This window comes from Chlamydotis macqueenii, chromosome 4, assembly GCF_036417535.1.
Source record: "Chlamydotis macqueenii isolate bChlMac1 chromosome 4, bChlMac1.mat, whole genome shotgun sequence".
NCBI lineage: Eukaryota > Metazoa > Chordata > Aves > Otidiformes > Otididae > Chlamydotis > Chlamydotis macqueenii.
The window spans coordinates 59,139,618-59,160,128 of NC_141559.1; the positions used below are offsets into that span (position 1 = coordinate 59,139,618).

General features: G+C 35.9%; 1 protein-coding gene across 2 annotated transcripts in view; it reads left to right on the forward strand.

Annotated features, from left to right (window-relative positions):
• Window positions 1-20,511, forward strand: part of PDS5A (PDS5 cohesin associated factor A) — a 78,433-nt gene that overhangs the window by 47,574 nt on the left and 10,348 nt on the right. For both annotated transcript variants that reach the window (XM_086746385.1, XM_086746386.1), the window contains exons 12-28: window positions 869-1,020; window positions 3,797-3,910; window positions 4,562-4,643; window positions 5,421-5,469; window positions 5,590-5,729; window positions 7,180-7,295; window positions 8,020-8,125; window positions 9,161-9,321; window positions 11,954-12,077; window positions 13,245-13,403; window positions 13,680-13,748; window positions 14,430-14,566; window positions 15,294-15,417; window positions 15,631-15,835; window positions 16,373-16,487; window positions 19,613-19,745; window positions 20,334-20,453. In XM_086746385.1, coding sequence (XP_086602511.1) covers window positions 869-1,020; window positions 3,797-3,910; window positions 4,562-4,643; window positions 5,421-5,469; window positions 5,590-5,729; window positions 7,180-7,295; window positions 8,020-8,125; window positions 9,161-9,321; window positions 11,954-12,077; window positions 13,245-13,403; window positions 13,680-13,748; window positions 14,430-14,566; window positions 15,294-15,417; window positions 15,631-15,835; window positions 16,373-16,487; window positions 19,613-19,745; window positions 20,334-20,453 — 2,106 coding nt within the window. The remainder of the gene's footprint in view (window positions 1-868; window positions 1,021-3,796; window positions 3,911-4,561; window positions 4,644-5,420; window positions 5,470-5,589; window positions 5,730-7,179; window positions 7,296-8,019; window positions 8,126-9,160; window positions 9,322-11,953; window positions 12,078-13,244; window positions 13,404-13,679; window positions 13,749-14,429; window positions 14,567-15,293; window positions 15,418-15,630; window positions 15,836-16,372; window positions 16,488-19,612; window positions 19,746-20,333; window positions 20,454-20,511) is intronic.

Here is a 20,511-nt window from a genome sequence, read left to right on the forward strand (position 1 = left end):
CATTTCTTTTAAATGATGATGGAAAACAGTTTTCTTCTGAAGGCTTTCTGTGTAAGTCATTCAGTGGGAGACACTGTTCTCTCTAAATTAATTCCCAGTCTGTTCTGGTATGATTCCTTCCACAAGTCAGTGTAGGAGAGCTTACGGATCTTGTCTGTTAAAGTGTTTAATAATGGGACATTTCCTGTTTACATGAGGGGATAAAGTAGTGACCACCACAAAAGCAAGGATGAGAACCCAGGAACTCCATCTGTGGATGTTGTAGTCTGGCTTTTTCCTGGATCCCTGGAGTCTTACAGCAGTTACTTTGACACTTCAGGAAAAAGGGCCTCTCCCACTGTCCTGGAAAGTGGCCTAAGAGTTCAAGCCCTTGGAGGTTTAGCTAGGCCTAGGCTCTGGATCTCCCATTTCTAATCAAGTGTGCTGTAAGACAGCGTAAGGCTATAGGGAGAAGGAATGCTACCCTCTTTGACTGGTGCCTGTCTCTGAATAGATAAGTCTTCCAAATCTTGGCTCAAGAAGGCACTTATTCAGGCATACATGTTAAGCTGTACTTAACTTTTTTATATTTATTAGCTCCTCGGTTTTTTTTTTTTTTTTTTGCTCGGCACAGAGGAGTACTGAGTTCCTGTGTACAGATAATACTTAATCTGCATAGTAGAGGAAAGAAACCCCTTAAGTGGACTTTACAAATTCTCATTTAGAGGCTCTAAACAGCATTTTTTTCAGCCTTCGAAGTGTTTAAATGTAGGGGGTCAGAATGTAGCCATTTTGTCTTTCACGCTTTTACGTCTTTACTGTATTTTGTATATGTTTGATATTTATTTACCAAAACCACTGCCCACCTTTTCGTTTCTTCCTCTTCAAGTGGCGAGTAAGAAAAGAAGCTATGATGGGTCTTGCCCAGTTATACAAGAAGTATTGTCTTCATGCCGAGGCTGGAAAAGATGCTGCAGAGAAAGTGAGCTGGATAAAGGATAAACTTTTGCACATATATTATCAAAATAGCATTGATGACAAGTGAGTCAACCTAAGCCTTCCTAATTTTACTTGTATAGTGATGAGAGATACTCTGAAAGTATGTGCTTATTCTGAGAAAGCTATTATATCACATTCTGTGTTTGTGGTTTTAAGTATGATATTTTAGGTTAATAATCATTAAGACATGTACTAAGATATTAAGGATGGTTGCATTATCTGTTCCTGTATTCATTCTGTTTACTGATGGAACTAGATCTGTCGTGCTTGTAGATTATCATTAACTAACCACTGTGTAGAAAATAATTGTCAGATTTTGCATTTACAGTACCCAGTTCTTTTTTACCTTAATACTTTCCAGAGGCTAGCATGTTAAAATCCGTGATGTGTGAGCATCGTGCATGTTTGCATCACAGTACATGCACAAACATCTCCTTTTGGTATTCTATGTAGAAATGGACCCTTTAGGTAGAACAAAAGCTGAAGAAATATTGAGGTGCTTCTGCTGTTGTCTAGTCTTCCCTGTTTTGCCACTTAGTCTCTTTAATTTTTGAAATATCATTTTGGCTTAGAGAAAAATATTTTGGCCAAGGTTTTGCAAGATAGTTTTCAACTCTCACTATTAATTCTTTGTCTTTTACAAGGAAAGTCAAACTGTGAGATCACACAAAAATAGACTTTTAGCCTAGATTTTTAATATATCAGACTCAGAATTCTATCAGAATATCTATTCTATCATTCTATGTTTCTCTGTATTGTTTCTTAGCATCTTATACAATCTACTACCTCGTGTGGTGGTTTGATTTTCAGTGTTCCTTTAGTTCAGTTTGGTACCATGAATTTTAATCCAAATTCTGTTAGTTTTTAACGCTGAAAATGAAGTTCTTGCTGTGTCACAGTATTGGATTGGTTTTCCCATCTCAGAGGGGAATAAATGCGTTTTGGTGTTACCATAGCGTGAATTGGGAAGTTAGTACTTTTAGCACCTGAAGAGCTGTAGAAATGCCATGATCTTTTAAGACAGAGTCCATCCAATCCTTTAAGCACAAAAGCATAGGTCAAAATTAGCCAAATCTACCCTGTTTTCCTTCCATAATGAGGGAGGAGGGTAAAGAGTAACAGCTATCTCAGCCTTGGAGTATTTTCAGTTGTGTGCATGCGATAACACTAGTTCTTTCAAAAGATAATAGCACAGTATGACACAGTATTCAGGCATGAAATAGAACAGTATTTCAGACGTGAAATAGAACAAATTTTCTCCACCCATCCTTAACTCGGTCACGTGATAATGTTTTTGATGTTACTTGACCATTGATGTGCATGTCTGTTCAAGGCTGAGAACTTCTGACCATAGGAACTGCTTATCACGTGCGTGCTCTGACTTTGTTTTACAGCAGATGTGTAGGGAATGGAGTAAAATAACAGCATCTTAAATGCTGCCCTGTTACCAGCTCTTGATATGCTAGCCAATGACTTTTCTCGCAGGAGAAAAGCATGTCCAACAGGTATTCCCTGCCTGTAAATCTTTACCCTAACTGACATGGACCAGGGAAGGTACAGTCTCACTGTATTGACAGTCTCACTGTATTGACAGCTTTTCTAGAACATGTGTCTGTAGAGACATGGGCTAGAGGAGTGTTCTTAAATTAGTATGATAACTGATGCCTCCAGTCTCTTAGTACATTAAGCAGACATGAGTCTCCTGAGATAGGAAGATTCTGTTCTCTGAGTACTTTAGTTCTTGGAATCATAAACAGTAAAATATGTGTTTAAAGAGAGAAAATCAAGTTTTCTTTAATATTAATGGAGTGCCTGGAGATAATTGTATCCATATTCATGATTGTCCTTTTATTTCCCTGCCTTGCCATCATGTCTCTTGCAATTTTCTTTGAGCAGAAATAAGGTGTATTTGACCTATGCTGCCTTCTATGCTCTTCGTACAAGGCACTCCCACAGTACTTCCTAGGAATCATAGTGAAAAAGTTTGTGGATTCAAACACAAAATATTTGTCCGTAAATATCAGATTGTATACCTGAGCCTTGTGCACAGCTCTCATTGCTGTGGATTAAATTAATGTCTGAATGTTTCTTCATCTGAGGGGCTATAATTAGATGAGCTATACAGTCATATTTTGTAGTTCAAGTTTTGTATTTTATGTAAAACATGTATTATTGTGTTTGGTTTTTTTTTTTTTAAGAGATAATTGGAGAATGTTTTTGCTAGTTTGGTTTGCTCTTGCTTAGTTTACCTTTTGCTCCTTTTGTTCTGTGTGTTTTGGTGTTCCTTTGTCTCCACCTCTTTAATGCTGGTTTTTAGCTTCTATAATAGAATAGTGAGTAGTTTCAAATGTTTTGCTTTTTTCTAAATACTACAGTTTTATCTTAACCTTTCCCTTGAAAATACTTCAGATTTTTACTTTTTCTTCCTCTAGAGTTATATTCTTGTATTATTTCTCCTTTATTTGGGCTTTTTACTGTCTATATTCCTTTCTCTTACGTATGAAAGTGAACAAAGGGAGATTCTCAGATCCTGAAGAAAAAGGAGAATTTGAACTGTGACGAACAAAGCAATTACTTCCTCCTTAGAAGTGAAATGAAGGAACGTGGAAAAGCTCTCAAGAAGCAGTTCTTGCTAATCTTTCTATCAACAGTGGAATGGATCTTTACAGATGAGGGAAAAGACCATTACTTTTTTTTTTTCTTCTCTGTTGAAAAAATCTGCTTTCAATGACTTCCAATATTTCTTGTTCTTTCAGCTTGTCTGAAAGGTGTCACCAGTTTCGGAAATGTGTGATTTTTATCTCTTCTCTTCCTGCAGATTACTGGTAGAGAAGATCTTTGCTCAGTATCTTGTTCCACACAATTTGGAAACAGAAGAGCGAATGAAGTGCTTGTACTATTTGTATGCTAGCTTGGATCCAAATGCTGTCAAGTGAGTGTAGTTTGTATTCAGCAAGTACTTGCTTTCTCAAGGTTTTCTAACAGCTATGTAATCTTACTTGTATTATCATGATTTAAAAAAAAAAAGTAATTGATGCTTAGCATTATTTGCAAGTAGTATTTCAAAACAATTCCCTTTTGTGTACGAACTCTATGTATCCTTTAGACAAAATGATACCTTGCCATTTGAGAAGACTGGTTTTATCCATTTGTTTTCATTCAGTGAAAACAGTGCAGAGTTAAAAATGCACAAGTAATGACTTGTAGATTTGCTCTATATTAGGGTCTATGATGAAGATGTCTGTAACTGAATTACAGTTGATAGTGGCCTATTTCTTACATCAAAAAATGTTATTTTCAAGATAATCTGGGCGGTTGTAAGATACACTGTAGCTGTCTTCCATATATGAAGTTGTTCCAAGTAGAATAATAAGAGAGATTATGTTCTGCAGGAAGAGAAAATCAGTTCCAGCTTGTTTGGAACATTTATTTTTATTACTTGGTATGTTTTCATTGTACCTAGAAGATGTTGCACTTGTAAGACAAATAAATAATCAATTGATCTTGTTTACTAATACATCCAGCATGTTCTTCTCATGAGCAAATTGATAAGCTTTTCTTTTCTGGTTTTGCACTTTTACAGAGCACTGAATGAGATGTGGAAGTGCCAGAACATGCTAAGGAGTCACGTACGAGAATTGCTAGACTTGCATAAGCAGCCCACTGTACGGTTTTGAAAATATTAGTACTTTATCCAGTGGACCTGTTAAGACTAATTTACTGGGGGTTTTTTTAATACTATATTATTTGTTCAGTGTGACTTTATTATTCTGTTGATTTCTGTATGTAGACAATGTTCCATTCTCATTAAGTAAAATTACTTTCAGTAATGCTCAAAGGTATATGGCCTCCTTATGTTTACCATTATTTTGTATTACTGATCAGTAACTTTGGAAAAAGTTAAAAATATTTCCAAGGTTTTTTTGTTTGCTTTTGATGTACTGTTTTTATTTCTCATTTTATAATATATTTTGAGGGTGGAGTTGTAACTTGAAGCAATTACTAGTTTGTTTGTTTGAAAGTTTTAAAGTATCTTTAAATATTTATACTGGAATTCTACTTACAAGCATATCTTCAAACTAGCAGAAACCTTAAATAAAAGGGCATTGCTTTGGGATTTTGGTGTGGCAATGGGCTTGTGGGAATTGTTTGTTTGGGGGTTTTTTGAGGTCTTTTTCCAACAATTGATTTTGATCTGTTATGTGAACTCGTTCATTTTTGCTTTTCTTTGATACTGCAAGATTTTTCCCACTTTTCTGTGTGTAGTAGCTGCTAATGATACTGTTATACTGTTCTAGTGTTTGTTCTTAAAACAAAAACATGAACCGTAAGATTCCAGAATAGAATGAAGTGCTGCAGAAGAACTAACAGATCAGCTTAAAGGTATATTTTATAAATGAGATATTGCTGATCTGTTTGTTTGTTTTTGCTGTTGTCCTCAGTCAGAAGCAAACAGTGCTGCCATGTTTGGAAAGCTGATGACCATAGCAAGTAAGTGTTGATAAATTCTATAAACTGTTATTACACCATTCCTGGAAGTTGTATTTCTCTGAATCTTGGCATACTGAAGTGGCAAATTAATCTTATATTAAATTGTGTTTAATCATACAGAAAACCTTCCAGATCCTGGAAAAGCACAAGACTTTGTGAAGAAATTCAATCAGGTTCTGGGTGATGATGAGAAACTTCGATCCCAGCTTGAACTGTTAATTAGCCCTACGTGTTCTTGTAAACAGGCAGATGTCTGTGTGGTAAGGAAATGGGAAAGCAAACTTTTATGCCTTAAATATTTCTGTTTAAAACAGTTATTCAGAGTTAATGGTCTCTTTTGGTACCTTAATGTGATTTGTATAGATTTCCAGTTTTTGTAAGGTATCTTTTTGGTTAACCTGTAGAGATTATGAAAAATATAACTTATGATCATCATACTGCTTCCCAAAAAAAAATTAGTTTTATTTCTTCCTGAGATTATAATCATCAAGCACAAAGACTAAGAGACTAGTTAAATTTTTAATTTTTTTTAATTTCAAATGTCTCTTTTATGATACGGTTCCTAAACTGTCTTCGGACACTGATGAAACTTGTTCTGAGTACCAGCAAACCAAATATTATACCATCTGGGCGTTATTTATTTTTCTTCCCAGAATATTAGTTTGACATCAGTCTTTCTCTCTCTCATCTGTTTAACCTCTTTGATGAAAATAGACACATTAATATTAAATTGGACTTTTCCATAGATTTACAGATTGTGCCAGCAATCACAGGGGTTTTTTTTAATGATGGTCCCAAAATAAAGTAAGCACTTTCATTGACAGAAATCACAATAGAGAGCATCAACAAACAAACGTAGGCTTCTTGGGTTTTATCTAATTGCTCTGCAATTGTCCAGGGAAGGGAACAGAGTATGTCTCCTTCTAAACTAGTAAATTTTGCACTTTGATGCAATTTCAAGAGGATAGTTTCTTCCCACTTCCTGAAGATGTTTTAGCATAACAGAACAATTTCCTAGTTTGTAGGATCTGCAGCATCCAGCCCTTTTGGAGGAGGAAAGTCAAGAAGTAATTTATTTGAGAGATTTTTAGGCTTCTGTTCAAAACAAGAAATTATCTTCTTATCCACCTTCTGCTGAATTTGCAGCTGAAGTTAATGTTCTTGACATTTGGGGCATTCAGAGGGGAAAACCACATTTTTTGATTCAAAACATTCACAGGCAAGTACATAGGGTCTGAACATCTGTTGTAGCCAAGGCGGTATAGTGCTTCTGCACATCTGCAGTAGCGTAGCATATAGTGCCATTTTTTCATTGCTGCTTATGAAATCTCCCACATACAACAGGGTTACCTACGGATTTGTGTATTACTCTTGTCAACATTGATACTTAAATTCCGTCTACATTGCACTTAGCTCTCCCTTGATGCTATTGTGGATCTCACTGTGGCAGTTCCTTAAGAAACTCTGAAGAACCGTCACTAGATACTTAAATGCACCTTAAATTTAAATAGTTTGGTAAAGTATGTCAGATTTCAATATAATGTGATAAAGAAAGATTTGGAGATAACTACAGCTCCCCTTAACATACATTTCACTGATTATATAAACAATCTCGGTGGGTAAAAGAAATGTCTGTATTTAGCTTATTCAACATGCTTAAGGAGTGAGTAAAATGAGTGTAATTATTGTTTGTATCTACCATTCTTACAGAGGGAGATAGCCCGGAAACTTGCAAATCCTAAGCAGCCAACAAATCCTTTCCTGGAAATGGTCAAATTTCTTTTGGAAAGAATTGCCCCTGTACATATTGACTCAGAAGCCATTAGGTGAGTTTGAAAGATCATACTAACTCATGAATGATTATAAAGATTACTTAAATGACAAAAAAAAAAAAGTATGTTTTTGAGATTTAGATTAGTCTGTCCTAGCAGTAAATGTGCTTTTAAAAAAAATTAAACATTTGTGTAGATATCTTCATTTCCAGCAGCCTAGAGAATGCAATTTGATTTTTTTTTTTTCTTTCTTCTGCTACTTTGCAGTGCTATCTGCAAATGATTTTTAAAACATAGTAGTTGTTCCTGGTGAAACTATTTGTGGGGCTTAAGGTGAAAACGATGATGATAATTTTCACATAGTTAACTGCAACACAGTCTTCCATAGAGCAATTGAATTAATTAGCTTTTGTGGGATTGTGTAAGAGAATGTTTAGATTTCTTTTGAGACTTGTCTGGCAACCTAATTACATTCTGAAACTCATGTAACTATGTGTTGATTTGAGTGCTGCCAACAGGGTGGGGTTTTTGGTGGTCCCCCCCCTAATTAATTTTGCAGAAAGCTAAGTCAGAAGGAAAAGGAGTAATGGAATAGCTTGATTAAAGGAGAAAACAAAGCCAAACAAGAACTATAAACAAACACCACAATACCTCCCCCTGCAATGGACTATTGCCTTGCCTTTACTTATTGTCAAAATCAAGTAATCTTACTGATATCTCCAGCATTGTCACGTTGTCACATTCATTTGCTTTTTTCTTTTTGTATCTCTTATTTCAGTGCACTAGTAAAACTAATGAATAAATCCATAGAGGGAACAGCTGATGATGAAGAGGAGGGTGTAAGTCCTGATACTGCTATTCGTGCAGGACTTGAACTTCTCAAGGTAATCTACATGCAGCTATAGTTTGTAATGGAAGGGACAAAAGTGATATAACTACCAAATTAATTTTAATGTGGTGTTAGTAGTTATTATTTAATTACTTTTTTAATGTATAGAAGTCCTTGGTTATTAGTACTCACTTGATAAAAGAATAATGAAAGAGGTGGGGTTTTTGAGAGAAATATGTTTTGAAAAGAGTGCCAAGAGTTGAAATATACACATTAAAGCAGAAATTGATTTCTGCTTAGGTAAGTCATATAGAAGAAGGTACAGAGGTAAAGTGAGAGGAAGAGAAGTGGGGAAATTAGGAGAAAGATGTTCTTTGGGCCTGTATGATACTGGCAGGAAAGCAAGCAATAAACTCAAGAGCCAAGTTATGTAGAGGAAAACAGGGACCAGAGGGGGGACCTTGTGTTTTTAGTGGTGATGAGAAATGACTGGGGGAGAAAGAAGGATTTGAAATATCTGGTAAACATCTGTGTTTGGTAGCTCACTAATGAGACTTTATTTTCAATATGTTGCAAAGGGCAATATAAAATATAGGAGAGAATGAAGGAGAAGGTTACATAATTAAAGTGAGACTTCTCAGAAGTGTGAATGAATGAGGTGGAGCTTATGGAGACATATCACACCAAATTTGGTAATGCTAGCCGTGGTAGAAATAGTTATACAGAAATATGCAAGGAAGTAATGTCTTTGCTAGTGTAGCTCAGGAAAGAAATCTCCCAAGGTTGAAGATTTTGTTGCTGTGACATGGGTATCTTTGAGAATGTTATTTCACACACTGATACTCATGCAAGTAGGCAACCCTGATCAAAGAAACCAAGATAAGATAAAACCAAAGAACACACAAAATACATGCAACTTTTCGTTGTTCTCCCTACCTTATGTTATCTGAATGTTCCTATACTTAATGTAGTTTAACTTTGGGATAACCTTTTGTCCTGCCTTGAATCTCTGCACACTTAGATTCTTATTTGGTGTTTCTCCTATTTAACAGAATGTATTATATTTCATTGTTTTAATGTGCATCTACAGGTTCTGTCCTTTACACATCCTACCTCGTTCCACTCTGCAGAGACGTATGAGTCTCTGCTGCAGTGCCTCAGGATGGAAGATGATAAGGTAGCTGAGGCAGCCATACAGATTTTCAGAAACACAGGTCACAAAATAGAAACAGACCTGCCACAGATAAGATCGTGAGTGTATTTCTTTACATGCTGCTTTTCATACCTGGAATTCTGCCTCTTGAGAGATGGTTCAATATGTTGCCCCTAAAATTACTTTGTAGTCTTGTAAATATGAACAGCCTCTCTTCCATAATTTTTTAAATTCTTTCACTACTTTTCTGTCTCTTCAGTTTTAAATTCTACATTCTCACGATTTTTGTGTATTTATTGAGGATGTTAGATACTTCTTAACAATCTTGTAATAGACACATTAAAAACAGCACACAGTGTGTTTCCCAGGTTACAAAATAAGCGACAGCAGGAATACGATGAAGATGTTATTCCTTGGCATGATTTCTACTCATATCTGTCCTTCAGACAATTTTTCTGTCTTTGTAAGGAACAAAAATACACTCTCTGATGGTTAACAGATCTGTTTGTTATGAAACAAGTTAGGAAAAAAGCAGGCATGAATTTCTAACAAAGAATAATTGGCTGTCTGTAAGGCGTTATTATGCAATTCATGCTTTAAGTGCTGGTTAAAGCTGCATAATCTATGAGGTATTCACAGACTAAAACCTTGTGGGTAACATCTAAAGCCTTAAAATTAGCCTGTTAGTAACTAACTAATCCAGATTATAAAGTACAGGTTTCAAGTTCTCATGTATTGAAATAGCATCTTGGGTATCACCATGCTAAAATGCATACCAGTGTAGGCTTTAAATTCTTAGTGAATTGAGGACGTAACCTCAGTGATTCTTAGGGATTTGGATCAGATTTTGTGCAAAAGAAAAATTCACATGTAAGATGCCTTTTAAGACATTCATAGGGGTGAAGAGAAGGAAAAGCCCAGCAATCCCTGTTGTCAGTATAGTTCCCAGTATAGTCCCAGTTGTCTGTAGTTCTTTACTGGAGGTTAGTCAAGACTGTACATTGCTGGGGCATATCGTAATCTGTTAAAGGAGCTGGTATTACTGATGTTTCTTTTGGCTTCATGCCTTAGTCAGATATTGCTGGCATATAGTCTGGGCAGTCTCAAATACTTTAAAAATGTAACTGTCAAAATGGAGGTCTAGCCTTTGGTGTGGTTTGCAAGCAAGTCAGGTTAATGTTCTGAAAGCCAAAACCACGTTAGTATTTACACTGATGCAAAGAAAAAGAAGTCTGAGAACAAGTAGATGTTCCAAATTTCATATATTCAGAAATCTTTATCACAAACAAAAGATGTGATATAATCAGCAACATAGTTTAATGACCTGGGTTTTTTTAAAAACCACTTGTGTGAGCTGCCTACCTGCTGTCCTTTGAAGTAGTATTCACCAGCAGTAGCCCAAGTTCTTCCTCGTATGGAAAATGAATATGTTTCTGCACCAGTTCATGGGCAAGGACTGCGTATGACTCTGGAGTCTGATGGAAGCATTGGCCATGCTCAAAGAGAGCCTATGGACCACATGTAAACTTGTAGATGTAAACACGTAAAGGTGCATGTAAACATGTCAGGTTTCACCTTTTGCAGATTTATGTCAGCTGGAGTGCAATGAGGTATGGTTTGTAACTGATGCACCGACACTTGGTAAAGGCCCTTTAATGTGCACATACTTACACTATGAAAACTGTAGGTTAGGCAATGAAGCTTATTTTAACTGTAGGTTTTACTGAATTCTTTGCTATTTTGGTTCTTATGAATCCAACTTACAGAATCTTAGCAGGTTTGAGAAGAGATGTTCTCCTACTTTAGGATACTGTTAACGTTTTTCTAGTGTTCTTTTGTTTGGTTTGGGATTTTATGCAGTTTCTGAGGAAAATGTTTGAGACTTTGTTCTTTCAACCCTGCAAGCTCTTGTCCTACCTCTTGTTATTGATTTTGATTATGTAGAATGTGTCAGGAAAGGCTGGGGGTAATCCATGCACTGAATGCTGTATTGTTACCGAGCCTTTCAAGAAAGCAGGATATTTTTTTAGGTGTTTGTGTGTCAGGCTTTCTAGGCTATTTTGTTTTCTTGTGTCAGTTGCTGGATGAGTTGCATGGTAAACCTCACAAGTTAGCGTCTCAGGCGATGACCTCTCAGAGGACAGGCCTGCCTTCCAGTGCGCTGTCAGGAGTGGAACTGAACAGCCTGAGCAACCTTGACCTGATCTTTCTCCACCCTGGAGTGGATTCTGCCCTGCTCTTTCAAAGGTGGCCTCTGATCAGCAGATGAATTTTAGGGGACTCAAATACAAAAGCTTAGAACAAAGCAGTTGTTCACTTGAGTATACATTGTGATTAAAGACGGAAGTCAGAGTAGTAAAGGCCTATAAACACACCAGCGGTTATTTCATAAAATTTCTTTAGTGCTGTCACTTCCAAGCTTGAGTAGCAAGCCCAGGAGTTTACCCTAGCTGAACCTATCAGGTTCCACCCAGCTTATAATTGCCTTCCTAAACAATTTTATTTTTATCATTTTTTTTTCTTTCATGTTTGATTTTTCTATGTGGGCTTTTTTCAGCCTAACTGAAATTCCATCCTCCTTTTTTCACTTCATGATTATGGTCTTTCCTGAATTGTCTTTGAAGGAGTGCTTGGTTTATGACACTCTGAGGATAGATTTGTATAGGTGAAGAGCTTTATTTTTTGTAGATTGTAAATTGCATTTTGAAATATTTTGTTTAATGTTCACAGAACACTAATTCCGATTTTGCATCAGAAAGCAAAAAGAGGCACTCCTCATCAGGCAAAACAAGCTGTTCACTGTATACATGCCATATTTTCAAATAAAGAAGTGCAACTTGCACAGATCTTTGAGGTATGTCTTGCTTTTTTGTTTTTAAGATTTGTTTTTGTTCTTCTTAATTGATACTAGTAATTACCATTAATTCATACTGTTTATTAACAGATAACAGTTAATGAGATCAGGAAGCCTGCAGGTGCATGGCAGTCAATATAAGTCATTAATTTTACAATAGCAAATTATTAATGTTTGTTTCTTAAAGCTGATATTTTGTAATATTCTGATGTTTGATTTTTGTCTACACGGGAAAACTTAGGGGAAAATAAACTAAACTTGCTGGAATGATCCATACTAAATCCCACGGGGACATGTTTAGGAGATACTAAATCAGATATAACATCCTCTGCTTTCAAACTGTATTCAATTACCATGCTTCAAGGTCTTTGCACATACAGCACTTTCTTACTGAGAAAGTTAGTGCAGAATAACTGCTTGACTGTAAGTTCAGACATTAGCTTACTGCTCACTTACTGCTTGCTTAGACAAGTGTAAAGCAAAGAGTCACCTGATATGGAGCAGAGAGGTTATTACTTTTCACTGTATTCTCTTAAATAAAACATTATTAATCTGCACTCATAAAATATCTTAGGTTCTTAATCTTGGCTGTCTTTCAACCTGTGCATAATTCAGAAGTGTGAAAATCTTTGAATTAAGCTTACAGAGTCTGATCTCTGCTTAGACTTATGTGAGAGTGCATGTTCCCTCGCTAATACCAGAATACGATGTGAGCGTACTGAGTGATACAGCAGCACAGAATTATCCTGGTGACCGTTACCTGGAAGGGAAATACCGATTGCTTGATAGAAATGTCCCTAGTGCTTTCCAAGGGTTTTTTACTTGCCATTATTTTCTGCCATTTGCAGTTACGAGTCAGATTTTCACAACTCCTGAATAGAATTGAGTCAGAGTTTTTTTTCCACGTCTCCCATGTTTGAATGTGTTTCAGGAAGAGAATATGAAATTTATTTTGCCTGTATCTCGTGTGATATTTTTGGTTACTCTGTTAATTAGGAAATCACATTCCTTGTCCATTTTGATTTGCTGATTTTATTAATTCTTACGGAAAAACTGTGAAACTCGTCAGCAGTCCTGCAGTAAAATAAATTATTTTTAGGCATGCTAGCTTACTCATCTGTAGTTGGATTTTGATTTTTTTTTTCCTTTTTTTCTTTCCTTCCTCAGCCTCTTAGTAGAAGTTTGAATGCTGATGTACCAGAACAACTTATAACTCCATTAGTCTCATTGGGTCATATTTCCATGTTGGCTCCAGACCAGTTTGCTTCTCCAATGAAATCTGTTGTTGCAAATTTCATTGTGAAAGATCTCCTAATGAATGACAGGGTAAGATTTGTCCTTGCTGTTCTGTTTGCCTGTTACTTAACTCTGTGGGGAGCAGAGCCTTTTTTTTTTTTTTTTTTTTTTTTTGGTTTTTTTTTTTTTTTTTTTTGTTACATGAGTCAATAAAGGAACATTCTATAAATGGCTAGTACAGTGATACTGCATTATAAAAGATCTTGGTGTGAAGGAAAGCTTAGTCTGTGACTTCTTTTTCCATTTTTACCTCTACATTTTCTGCATGGGTTGAACTAGTTCTTAAACTTACATGAATGTCTGTAGTCAACAGGTGAGAAAAATGGAAAATTGTGGTCTCCAGACGAAGAAGTTTCTCCAGAAGTACTAGCAAAGGTGAATGATCTGCTGTCAGTAATAATGTGTATATTTGAGATTAAAAAATATTTCTAAGTTGTGCGATGGAGAATGTTAGAATAAATGCCTTTGAGTACTTTTGTATTAGTCTCCTTAGAATGTGCATTGGTCTAGAGTTTCTGTGTATTATGCACACAGTTATAGAACTGGTAGAAACCGTGCATTGCGGTGTCTTCACTTACCGATATTAATTATGCTGCATGTTGAGAAAATGAAGAGATTCAAAAGTCTTTGTTTTCTTTACAAGAAAGGTAATTTGACTTTAGTGACTGTAAACAGATTTGAAATAAATTTAGTCCTTCATTGATTTTATTCATTCATCTTTATAGGCTACTTACTGTGAATCTAATGATGGCAGTTTCTAGAAATGTTTATCTAGTTGCTCTTATTTTTAATCATGTAGCAAGTATCCTGCATATTCTAGATGCACTTTTGAGAAGACATTGAACAGTAGTTGAAATGTCCTGATGTCACAAAGACTACTACTTCCTTCTTCACTCTGTAAATATTTACTGCTTCATACTGTTCCTTTAAAAATATCTCAACTCTAATAAATAGGAGTCCATGGAAATTTCAGCAATGGAAATTGACAGCAGTAGGTCTTAGTGCCTTATCAGCTTCAGGAAGTAAGGTCTTTCTTTATTTGTTCGTGTTTGATAGGTGCAAGCAATTAAACTTTTGGTGCGCTGGCTGTTGGGTATGAAAAACAACCAGTCAAAATCTGCAAATTCCACACTCCGGTTGTTATCAGCTATGCTCGTCAGTGAAGGAGACTTGACAGAACAGAAGCGAATCAGGTCAGATTTTGCTCCTTTCAGGCTTCTATCAATTTTGTTGTAGAATTTCAAAGAATATTAGTTCTTTTGGAGCTTTCTTACAATTTTAAGGTGAGCACAATGTTGGATAATGGGATGATAGAAAAGATATCTGATTGGAAATTTAATTTTAGGAGTGGAATGGCAAGCATAAAAATATGGTTGATACTCCTTCTTGTAATTTACTCCTAATCTAACTCAGAACTCTGTAGATATCTTGATAGCAAAGGACATTCTAGAGAGTAAAAAAAGGTGCAGGGTTATCTTTGAAAACAACCAAGTGATGAGATTTAAGATACTTAGGACTTGAATGAACTTAGGTGGAGCTTCTTCATTCCAACAGTGAGGTAACTTTGCACCTCATCTTCTTTCTGAGGGTGAGAGAAGGAAAGACATCTGTAGAAAAAGTGTTGCTTTCATTTAGACAGTGATATGAAACCAAGAAATTTTACTCTTCTCATTTCACTGTTTTACTGGAATTAAGTTTTTGGTGGGGAAAGTAGAGTACTTTATTTTCACTAATTTGGTTGGGTTGATTTAGCTTGATCCAAAGCGACAGAACTGTGGTCTGATCTGACAGAGAAAAACCTTAATTGCTCATTGATCTAGTAAAACCAGGAAATCATGACATGCAAGTAATTTAAGGATAACTGTGGAGAGTTGTGGTTTTGTGTTTTGTTTTTTTTTTTTTTCTTTCATGTTTGTTTAGTAAATCAGATATGTCTCGACTGCGATTAGCTGCTGGTAGTGCAATAATGAAGCTTGCGCAGGAACCCTGTTACCATGAAATAATTACCCCAGAACAGTTCCAGCTCTGTGCACTTGTCATTAATGTAAGTAACCGCATTTGAATTGAAGTGACTCTTAATTAATTGAGTTCAGAGTCCTTACATCTGAGCTTTTGTTGCTGCTACGTTGAGTGTTTTCTGTTCTTCACTGCAGCTTTCAAGAGAGTTCTTGATGTCTCCTCATAATTCCACCTGGAATGCACTTTTTTTAAGACCACGATTTTTATAGTTGCACTCTTATGTTTTATGTTGCTATAGGATGAGTGCTACCAAGTGAGGCAGATATTTGCCCAGAAACTGCATAAGGCACTTGTGAAATTACTACTCCCTTTGGAATATATGGCAATCTTTGCTTTGTGTGCCAAAGACCCTGTGAAAGAGAGAAGAGCACATGCCAGACAATGCTTGCTCAAAAACATCAGTATACGAAGAGAATATATTAAGCAGAATCCTATGGCTAACGGTTAGTATTTCAGCAAAATTGTTAATAACACAACAGTCAAATACTAAACTGGAAGAAGTAATCAGGAAAACTTTAGCAAATTGCTTTTATAAAGAAACTGGATACATTTAATTTGTTTCTTCATCTTTATATTAGACACATTCAAATCTAAATTTACTTAGTTTAGTATTAGCATAAACAGTAAAATACTTCTCTGTACGTTGCTGAGAATTATACGTGTAAAATACAATGCTTTTATTGTGGTGGTAGTTTTGCTCAAAAAAGATATTTTAGGCTTTATGACTGTCTTCCTGAAGTATGATCAAATAGTTTTATAATAGTAAAACTCATTCATTTATTTTTAGTGATTCAATAAAATTAAACTTTGTAGGAGAAAATGCAAATTGGAATTTTACTTTCCAAATTTGAACATGAATGCTTTGAAAAAATGTTTCTTACGATGCATCTGTGTGTGTGATACAGAGATTATTTATGTTTTGGGTTTTTGTTTGGTTTGTTTTTGGTTTTTTGTTTTGTTTTGTTTTATTGTTACTGTAGAAAAATTGCTATCCTTGCTGCCTGAATATGTGGTACCATATATGATTCACTTACTGGCACATGATCCAGACTTCACAAAACCTCAGGATATTGATCAACTTCGTGATGTCAAAGAGTAAGTGTCAAACGATTCTAGAATTGTTATGCTGAGAAGTTATCTTTGCTTGGAAAAAAATGATTAGGAAGAGGAACGCTTTGTTTAATTTTGCAAAACACTGATCTTGGAAATGTATAACACTTTAACCAAGGGAAGAAGGCATCAACAACTGCTTAGCAGTGTGTTTTGGAAACCAAAATGGTAGCCTGTAGGTCACACCATAGTATATTAGATTAGTGAGTTGTCTGGGCTTCTTTTAAAGTGAAGTAATGATTTTAGAGTGTGTGTTTGTGCCTAAGAATATCTGTAGAATTTCCCAACACACTTAAGAGATGCCAAGTAATGTCAGTTCAAATATTTTGGTACTTATAAAATACAGAGCTTCTTGAAGACTTGGAAACATAATGCCACTGATGGTGGGTCAGAGCCTTGCTTCACTGGAAACTTCTAGTTTTGGTTTTTTGTTTGTGGTTTTTTTTTTTTTTTTTCTCTCCTATGCAAAGCTACTAGCATTCATGCTAAGTTTGCTACTCACTTATTATTTGTACTGTACATCTGCAGTGCAGGCTTAGTGCTCCTTAATATATTCAGCACAGATTGTTGTATACAAGCCTATCATACAGGAGCTTGTTCTGTACTGTTTCCAGTTTGAGACCTTCTTGTATGCCTCAAATAAGCTTAAGGGATGAAAGACTAACTTTTGTATTCCTTTGTGTCTTGTAATGAATATTAAAAACCGGTTAAATTTTAATAGTTTTTAAAAATTCTTAAAGCATCCCCTCCCCCTGCTTTGGTTTCAGTGTTTTGGTTTTTTTCTTGTATTAATTTTTGGTGGAACTGTGAGCTTATGTTGTTTTGGTATTAGAAAGGCATGTATAGCTACAGACTACATTGTCAGAAAAGCAGTTTGTTCTTGGTGCAAATTGACCAGTTTACATCTTAATTCTTTTTTCTACCTTCACCTGTGAGAGTCCAAGTCTGATTCTTTCTTTAAATTAAATACTTGATTTGTTCTGATTTCTGAGTTACTTGACTCACACCTGGTCAGAACTTGAAGTCGGTGAAGATTTCCTACCTAATCATCAAGCCTACATTTTGTCCCAGGACTCTCTGTTCCTGGCAACGTCTGAAAGCACTCTCCAGCGTGTACTGTATCCAAAATGCATGGAACGAGTTCTGATTCACAGTTGTTGAGTTAATGCTTTCTCTGAGAAGTGCTTTCTAGTGCACAGAGCTTTTTTGGACACCCCTTGTATAGCTCTCCTTTGTTGTCAAATTTCCTCCCTCATGTTTGTCACAGGCTGGCTGAACTAGCCAGAGAGGACTGCTCCAAACAAAGAAATACTCTGTATGGGCATTTTGGCAGGAATACTTCTCTGAAGAGTCTCCTGAGATAAACGCAAAACATTTTTCTCGTATAATGTAATACAGTGTTTCTTTCAAGAGTTCTGGGAGTCATAGTGTTCACTTTAAAGTGAATGATGCTTGCAAACTTGGAAAAGCAGACTGGCAGTGTGTTTTGTGGTTGTCTCCCTAGTTTGTCTTGATTTTATGTGGCCTAAATACAGTCATGTAAAGTAAATACATGCTTAGCAAGTTCCTTAACCACAATCACTGATACTTATTCTTATGAAGTTTTTTAAGCTTGTCCTACAGAGATATGTTTGGGTTTGTTTTTTATCTTGAGACAGTGTCCTTTTCCTTCTGAATTCATATTCCAAAAATACTGAAATGGATGCAGAGAATTAACTTACTTTACGTGACTGTGTTTTTTCAGGTGCATGTTTTTCTATATGGAATCCCACTGTTGTTCTGGAAAGGTCTTGTTCAGGGTTGATGATTTATGTAATTTGTTGACTTAATGAGGAAACCAAGCTATTGAAGTTGACATGTGTTAACTGGAATTACCAGAGTAAAATTTGTCCTCAGTAGTAGTCTTTGGACAACATAGGGTTTTGGAGAAGCTGAGTCAGTGTGGTGTGTTATCAGTCCTGTATTCATCCCATTTAAGTTCTTGAGAATAGTGAATAGATGAATGTAAAAATATCTAACACATTTATTTACTTATAGCCTTTGTAGCTCTTGGATGCAAGTCAGAATAGAGACGTCTTATTTAATTTGAACACCAGATAGCTATTTAAGAGTTCTGATGGAGCACAACCCTCTTCTACTTTGAATTTTGAGAGAAATGTTCCTTCATCTCTTGCGTTACAATCTTTAATTTGTATCAGTTAAGACGACTGGGGCTTTTGTGGACAGGGATTTCAGTCGCCCTGTTTTTCTAGTTTTTTATTAGCCTCTTTCTGCAAGGTAATATCTCTTCCAGAGCTTCAGAATTAAATTAGCTACTGGCAAAGTTTGCATTTCTCAGACCCACCCATGTGTCTTTCCCAACTAAGTATTATTTTACCATATTACGAATGTTGTTGACCCTCTAGCCACATGCAGCTCTGAAGCTTGATAGCAAATGATAACGTGAACAGAGTAGTTGGGCTTTATATCGTAATTGAAAATCTCTTAAAACAAACTTTTAGTCAAAATATAATGGGTTCTCTCTATAAATAAACTAGATTTAAAGACATAAAACTGGGAAAGCTAATTCCATTATGTCTATAAGGATCTCTCTTCCTCCCATATGAAGGATTAGCAACAATGTGTGTGACCTGTTCAGTTTTGGAACTCCTCTCCTGTGCAAGTTCCGGTACTAAGCCACGTAGTGTGGGTAATAGCAGCAGTATGATTTGTTTAAGCCTGTTTCGAGTGTGGTCATGGTATGCTCTTGATAGGAACATAGACATAGCCCAAGGTAGTGATTACCAAATTTCATCTAGATGATGGTAGCACCTGAATTCTTGCTTCTGTTCATATTAGGAAGAGAAAAAAGTTGAATAGTTGGGCAGTGTTTACAGATACAATGAAGAGGCACACTAACTTGGCAGATTTATTCCAAAGAATACGATTAAGATGCTGTGTGTTAAAGGCCTAGACTCTCTTTAAACCTTCAGACGATGTTATCCATTTATGATATCTTCTCACTGCTTGTGATTTCTTAAGAAAAAGCTAGTGCAGCTGACAAAAGAAATTAAGACATTGCTACATATGGGAGCTGGAATGTTATTGCTTGTGGCTTTATGGCTTTTTAGGTGCCTGTGGTTCATGCTTGAAGTTTTAATGACAAAGAATGAGAACAACAGCCATGCCTTCATGAAGAAGATGGCAGAAAACATCAAGCTTACCCGAGATGCTCAGTCTCCTGATGAGCCAAAGGCCAATGAAGTAAGAAATGCAGTTCAGATAAGTGTGGGTTGATGGACTAAGGGTTTCACAAGCAGTTGTTGAACAGGATTTGCAGGAAATCTGAAAGCACCAGCTCAGACATTTTTGTTGTCTTTTAGAGAGTGTGTTAATTGTGAGCATTGTCTTCATGTTGTATCTCATTCTTGCAGAACCTTGCTGACTTTATCCAGCACAAAATACCTAATGAAGTTAACAAAATTTGTTGAATATTCCTGTTACTGCCTGCCTGCCTTATTTTAACTCCTACTACCTAGTTCCCTGACATAACTATCTTCTGCTGTTGAGGGAGGAAATACTGTGTTATATGACTGTTAACCAAGAGGTTTCTAACAGAGATGAGAAACCATCAGAGATGAGAAACTAGTTCTTATTAAATAGTATTACATGAAAAATGGGAACTTTTGTATGTGTTTGAAGAGCCTACAGTGTGGCGAAGATGTAATTACAAAATATGTCCTTGATGGGTGGTGATTTTCACACATAGATTAAAGTTTCTAATGAACTGCATTCTCTGTACATTCTAAAACCAGTAATTACTTAAGCACACTTTTTCTTTTTTTTCTTCAGAAACTGTATACAGTATGTGATGTAGCACTATGTGTAATCAACAGCAAAAGTGCTTTGTGCAATGCAGATTCACCAAAGGACCCTGTGTTGCCAACCAAATTTTTTACACAACCTGAAAAGGTAAATCTGTTAATTTAATTTCTAAAGTAATAAGGAGAAATACTTTGATTTTTTTTTT